Source organism: Gekko japonicus, unplaced genomic scaffold (genome assembly GCF_001447785.1).
Source record: "Gekko japonicus isolate JY-2015 unplaced genomic scaffold, Gekko_japonicus_V1.1 scaffold19, whole genome shotgun sequence".
NCBI classification, from domain to species: Eukaryota; Metazoa; Chordata; class Lepidosauria; order Squamata; family Gekkonidae; genus Gekko; species Gekko japonicus.
In genome coordinates, this window is record NW_015164664.1 from 222,263 (window position 1) to 229,627 (window position 7,365).

The following is a 7,365-nucleotide window of genomic DNA, read 5'->3' on the forward strand; positions in this document are numbered from 1 at the left end:
CAATTTGACACTAACAGTAGCTAGCTTGGTACTGAGTCCTGCATGGTGTTGCCATGGAGAGACATCTGCTGACTAGAACTTGGTTCAAAGGGCCTACAGGAAGGAAGCATTTCAGGTTCTTAGTGGAGATTCCCTCAAGACTGACAGAGGGCAAAAGGAAAAAGTCAGCCCTCCCCCCTCAAGTTTACCATTCCCTCTTGCCCCAGGAAATAAATAAATACCTACAGACAGAATAAATAGTCCCAACCAGAAAAGTCCTTGCACACATCACAACTCCCTTGGTTGAGAGAACTCTCATTCTTTATTCTCTTTATCCACCATATAATTAAAGGCTACAGCAGAAGTTACAGGATGTGAAGTGTATTTAGGAATCTTTTAACAAGAATAAAATAAAGGATTCAAAACAGAGACAAACTAGGGCACTCAAGTTCCTACACAGGAAAAGCAAGGAGAGCAAAGAGCCATTCAAAACCCACAGACCATTGTGTGTCCTGTCCTAATCCATCTGGGCCGGAGATTCTGACAGCTATTGGATTCCTTGGCTCTGTGCCTCAGGGATTGCCAAACAAGCACATATAATCCTGGAAGAAGTCCCCTGTGTTAGCCAGAGCACGAAGCCCTCAAGGGCAGCTAGAACTGCAGGTTGCCAAGAATGTTCTCAAACCATCACCTTGTTTCCCTCTGAATCCAGGGACAGTTCTGCCATAGTGAAAGACACACACCCAACAGTCCTGGAAGAATCTGGTCTTCCTTTTCTCCTGCTCTGGCCCTCAATCCACAAAGCTGCTAGTAGATCACTGTTTGTTGATTCGACTTCTGCATCTGAACAATCTTGCCAAAGCCACCTCTCCCAACATCGTAGTCTGTCCGGTATTCATCTCGAATCTACAGAGGAAGAAAAATGAGATAAAAACTTAGATCAACGAAGATACAGGAACACGCCCAGAACTATCAATCTAAGGCTGCGGTCACACACACTAAATAATCCACTTTCAATGCACTTTCCAACTGGATTTTGCCAGTTCATAAAAGTAAAATCCAGTTGGAAAGTGCACTGAAAGTAGATTGAAAGTGGATTATTTAGTGTGTGTGATCACAGCCTTAGTTGGTACCATGAGGGGTTTTTTTACTTCACCTGGGGTATATGGATGATAACACGGAATTTTTAATAATGAATCTGTCAGAGTTCAAGTTTCCCAACAACCTAGACAAAAGTGTCCTGTTCCTTTAATAGAGGTTTAATATGTGGAAATGAGCAGCTGAAGCCTTACATGGCATGCAGGTAAGTAACACCATCTAGTAAATAACATCCCATAAATATTCTATTAAAGGGACAGAACATTTTCCTCCAGGCTGTTGACAAGTCTACTTATAATTCAAGACAATTCTGCAGGGATTAGGGTTTGGTCTTTGGCCTGGAAGAACTAGGACCCACAGACACGCAATTTCACACTTTTGTCTCTGCTGCAGCTTCCAAGTATTAATTTTGAAAACACCATTTCTGACAGCAAGCCTACTTACCCATCTGGACATTTACTGGCATACCTTAGTAGCTAGTCCCATCCTGAGCACTTGGGGCACAACATATATCCAAACAAAAATCGGAACCAGCCCAGCCCAATATCTGCCAGATTCCTCAAACTTGTCTAAGATCTGCAAGCTTCCCACAAACCTCATGCTCCTTACCTGGCCACCTGTCCTCCCACGGCCATACTGCCGTCCTTCCCTGAACCCAGTATCCCAGTCTGTTCGGATCATGCGGTCATCCAGCCGGGTTCTGTTGATGAACCGCATAGAATGCTCGGCTTCTGCTCTTGTGTAGTATCTGGAAAGTTACTATAAGGAAAGACTCATGGGACCATATAAAGACCTGATGCTGGCTGGCCCCAAGCTAAAGAGAAGACAGGAGGGGAGCCACTCAGCTGGAGGTCCCCAAATCTCCCATCCCCCAATCAAAAGCTGACAACTTATTATCACCATCCAGAGAATACTAAGGGCAATACAGTGCTGTTTCACTGTTAAAGCAAAGCAAATCTCTCAGCCTGAAGATCGAGACTAATAACACCATTAGAGGCCTTCACGCTCCCAAATGTTTATACAGGAGAAGAAACATTGAGGTATCAGGACATTTTGGACAGTAAGGACAATCTTAAACTACCGGAACATTTGTCCTGGTGGCAAAAAGCACAGCTGGAATCAATATATTTGAAGGACAAAAAAGTGGGATTTAACTGTAAAATAACCGAACTGGAAAATGTTATGTTAACAGCAGATAGTAAAATGATAAAGAAAATATATAAAATTTTGTTGGATGATACAATGGTAGATGAAATTGTGAAGAATAATATGATTGCATGGGCTCAGAATTTAGGGTATGCTATAAATCTGGAAGATTGGGGGCAGATTTGGGAGAAAAATATTAAAATGACTAATGCTATAACATATAAAGAGAATATGTATAAGATGTTTTATAGATGGTATATTACACCTGATAGACTGGCTAAGCAAAATATTAACTGTTCTGATAAATGCTGGAAATGTAAGAGTAAAAGGGGCACATTTTATCATATGTGGTGGCTATGCGATGTTACAAAAAAGTTTTGGAAATGGGTCCATAGTTTGATGGAGAAGATACTAAGAGCAAAGATTCCATCTACTCCAGAGGTCTTGCTGTTGAATATATTTCCAAATGATTATGAAAAAGAGAATAGGTATTTGACTGTTTATATGACGACAGCTGCAAGAATTTTATATGCCAAATATTGGAAAACTATGGTGATACCAACAAAACAGGAGTTTGTGAATAAACTTTTTGAAACAGCAGAAAATGATAAACTGACTTTAGAAATGAGATTAAGCAAAGAGTGGACATTTCAAAAAACATGGAAAAAGTTTTATGATTGGTATAATGTAAATATAATAGAAGATTAGGCAATTATGGCACAATGGACTTGAGAACACAGAAGACGGAAGAATGGAAAGTGATAGAGCGTTTCTATTAATTAAGTAATTGGATATAAGCATATAATGTAACTGTTCTCTTGGTATACATGTTATGTGTAGTAGAGTGTCTGTTTGTAGTGTGCAGATTTGTTTGTTGTAGATTATAAAAGAAAAATTAATAAAAGTGTACCTATGGGTACTTAAAAAAAATGTCAAGATCGCTGAAGACAGGGAGGATCATGCTGGGAGAGGCTGGGACAGTCTCAGGCCATTTAGGGCTTTAAAGGTAAGTACCAACACTTTGAATTGGCACTGTTGCTGGAGTGTTGACTCGATTGGGTCCATAGGGACCATATCACTCCAATTTTGTTCCACCTACACTGGCTTCCTATTTGGTTCAGGCTCAATTCAAGGTGCCCTGTTTGGCCTGGGACCAAAATACATTAAGGACTGCCTTCTCCCATATGAACCTACCCGCTCCCTCCGGTCATCCTTGGAGGCCCTGCCTTCTCCATCATGGCACCAAAACTCTGGAACTCTCTCCCCTGGGTGATTAATCTGTGTCTCTCTCTATTGTCTTTTGCCAGCAGGTGAAGAATTGTGTTTCATCTGGCATACCCCAATAATGGTTTTTGGTCCTCCTCCTAGTGTTGTGAGAGTGATTAAAATGTGGTGTTTGCTGCCAGAGGATGTAGTGATGGCCACAGGAATAAACAGCTTTTAAAAGGGATTCATGGACAATAAGTCTATCAATGGCTACTAGCCATGGTGACTGAGTGAAACCACTACATTTAGAGGCACTAAGCCTCTGAATCCCAGAGCCAGGAGTCAACATCAGGGGAAGGCTTCAGCTTCTATGCCCTGTTGTTGGCTGTCCACAGTATCTGGCTGGCCACTGTGTGAGACAGGATGCTGGACTAGATGGACCTCTGGTCTGATCCAGCAGGGCTCTTCTTATGTTCTTATGTATTTCTAACTGAATTTTATATTCTTAACTGTATTTTAATTGTTTAAATGTTTTTATGTTCATTGCCTTGTGGACCGTGACTGGGTGAAAAGGCAGCATAAACCAGTTTTAAATAATAACAATAACAAGAAATTAAATCAAATGGCCAAGGATACTCTACAAAGCAGAAGCCACAAGGAGTTTTCTTTACCCTGTCAAGCCCCATGACGATGCGCTTGACATCCCCACATTTGGAAAAGAGCTCATGGATTTGCTCCTCTGTGGTATAGAAGGACAGATTTCCCACATAAAGTGTGGTAGAGTTCTTCAGAGCCTTCTTCTGCAGGTCACGGTCACCCTGGGAAAGGGACAGAGGAGGGGGATGGACAGCGTCACATACATTCCATTTACAGTATCATTTAGCACCAAAATTATGCACTGCAAAAGAAGCAGAAATAACCTGGTTACATATACAAAGGCTACCCAAGTAAGACAAAGGTGGGAGAAAAGGCTAGCATTAGCAAACAACCAGTGTGTGTGTCTGTGGAAGAGACCATTTGCCAGCAAAGCATATGGAATTGTAGCATCAATCTTTCAATACCACTGGACCAAAATAGGCAAAATATACACCCAGCACCTTCAAGAGGCGAGGACAATTTCCCAAGACTTTTTCTGACACTCAAATCTGGGACTACACTTTCCATAAATGTAGATCAAGAGCTAGGGTATATACCAATTCAAAGAAACCTTATTGGTAAGGCAAGAAGTGCTAATCATCCCAAATTAAATTCACTGGCATATACAAATTCTCAGTACTCCCCACCCCCGCAGCACCTGTAGTCTGGGAAACTGTACTAATATTATTTTTCCATATTAATTATATCATAGCCCTCCTACAACCAGGTGCCATCACATTCACCTAGGTCAGAGTGTACTACTACCTACAGCCCTACCCTTTCATGTCACAAGGGCAGCAGTACATCATGCCTTGTGAACTCAAGAGGAAGCTTTGTGTGTGGTAAGTGCCATCAAGCTGCTTCCAGCTTATGGCGACCTTATGAATTAATGTCCTCCAAAACATCCTATCATTAACTTGCAAACTGAGGGTCATGGCTTTCTTGATTGAGTCAATCCATCTCACACTGGGTCTTTCTCTTTTCCTGCTGCCTTCAACTTTTCTAGCATTATTGTCTTTTCCAGAGACTCTTGTTTTCTCATAATGTTATGCTTCCCAAATTTTAATTTTCCTCTGCTCAAGATCAACAAAGTTGTTTGGATTTGCAACTCACTGTACCCACACTCTACCCCATAATTTATACCATTTAAGCCACAGGGTCACAATAACCAGTCTGTACAAGCGACACAGGGCATCTCCATCTTATCCCACCTCATCTCTTCCTTCTCCCGGTCTACATTGAACACCCCTCCTTTCTAGCGATATCAGCTTCCATTGGTTTATTTACTTGTTTAGAAAATGCCTATGCCGCCTCTACACAGTACTTTATTCAAACAGCTTTCCTAAACTCCTGACATAAAAAGCAAGATCCCCATAGCAGAGCACCGCTCCACTGAAGAAAACAAAGCTCCTCTTCTAATGAACTGGCATAAACAAAAGGCTAAGGACCTTCTTGTATAGAGCTGCTCTCCACATACGGCTGCCAACTCTGTGTAGGGAAATTCCTGGAGATTTGGAGGTGGAGCTTGGGGGGGGGGCAGGTTTGCTGTGGAGGGAACTCAGTTACAGAGTCTACCCTCCAAAACAGCCACTTAAGAGAAACTGATCTCTGTAGTCTGAAGATCAGATATAATTCTGGGAGATCTCCAGACCCTACCGGGAGGAGATTGGCAACCCTCTACAAGGAGCCAAAGGATTTTAAACATGGAACCAAAAGGGAGGGCGCCTCCAAGCATGAACAAAGTGCCTTTTATGTGTAAGAACTGGCAGAAGCCCACCCAGCACGTGCAAAAATTACGGGTTTTCAACAGGAGTGCCTCAGAATGAATCCCCTCCAGCCTTTCTCTTTCCTACCACAAAGCGCTGCTCCCAGTAGCAGCCGATATCGCAATACGAATCACTGTCAAGCCCCCTCAACGTTGTATTCAAAATCCCCGACATCTTGACAAACGCCTCCAAGCAGGGCCTGATCAAATAATTGGTTCCAGCGCCTGTCACTCACGATATTCCTTTTACGCACCAGGGCGAATGACGTCACCATTACGCTCAAGAAAAGCCGTTCGGGAGCCGCCTCCAGCGCAGGGAATGTTGGGGATTATAGTTTTTTCAATGTACTTGGTCCTGTCGCGGGCGCATGTTCCTGAACCTTCCATTGCCTTAGCAGTTTGCCTAACGAGATGGGGGAAATAGAGGGGGTGGGGCGCGATTTGGGCGGGAACCTTTGTTTCTGTCAGAACACGAAGCAGTGTTATTGGAGGTCTGAATCGTCTGTACGCGAAACAGTCTCTAAGCGGCTGGAGTTTCACCGGCGCAAGGAAGGGTTTTCGTGGGAACGTGTTTCTAGCTTCCTGTCGTTATTTGCCCATTCATTTTGATTTTTTTCTCTATGAATTCCCTGTCCTTGTTAAAAAATGCCGTGAGGCAGGTCAGATTGAACGTGGAAAAAGAAATCAATGACATAATAACTAAAATATAATTCTCATAAAAAACAAACAAATAACAAGCAGCACCAGAAAATAATTTTAAGGCAGCAAACTCCATAGTCTAGGGGACTGGAAACAGTTATACTGTGTTCTGATATTCCCAGATTTCATGGGCTTTCCTGGTGAAATTATACAGAAGCGCTCCATTAAAACCTGAATGATACCCTTCTCAGGAGAAAGGCACTCTGCACATGCTCAGAATCTTTGGTTCTTTTTTAGAAATCAAATTGACTGCTTTTTGAAGGAAAAGACACTTGGCATATGATCAGAGACTCATTTTTTTAAGAAACCCAAATTGTAGCCACTCTAGACTATGCTCAGAAGAATCTTTTCAGAAATTCAGTTTGGTTCCCCTTGGGGAGAAGGCATTCTACCCACATTGTAGACATTTTTTGTGTCACTCCAGAGATAGCTGTACTCTGCTTTACTGCATAATCAACCTTAAACTCTTAAGGGAGATGGCAAATGGAAGACACTCCCAGAGTTTACTCATTTGAGATAGGGTTGCAAAGCTCCAGGTGGGGCCTGCATATCTCTCAGAATTTCAACTGATTTCCAGATTACAGAGATCAGTTTGCTTGGGGAAAAATGGTTGCTCTGGAGGGTGAACCCTGTGGAATTATGCCCTGCCAAGGTCCCTCTCCTTCCCCAACCCCATCATCCCCAAGATCCCCCCAAAAAAATCTCCAGGAATTTCCCAATCTTGAGTTGGCAACCCTAATTTGAGACATTTGTTAGCTGACTTCCCACAGGGTGCTCAAAGCTATGCCAAACATAACTACATTTACAATAAAGATAAATAAGAACAGCCCTGTCCA

At 42.5% G+C, this 7,365-nt stretch overlaps 1 protein-coding gene across 1 annotated transcript; it reads right to left on the minus strand.

Moving 5' to 3' along the window:
- Positions 1 to 338: 338 nt before the first annotated feature.
- Positions 339 to 6,054, minus strand: LOC107108554 (nuclear cap-binding protein subunit 2-like). The gene is made up of 4 exons (XM_015409000.1): positions 5,919 to 6,054; positions 4,066 to 4,247; positions 1,687 to 1,825; positions 339 to 885 (listed from the first exon to the last, which is right to left on the minus strand). The coding sequence occupies exons 1-4, from the start codon at positions 6,003 to 6,005 to the stop codon at positions 787 to 789; spliced, it is 507 nt and encodes a 168-aa protein (XP_015264486.1). The 5' UTR covers positions 6,006 to 6,054; the 3' UTR covers positions 339 to 786.
- Between the last annotated feature and the right edge of the window lie 1,311 nt (positions 6,055 to 7,365).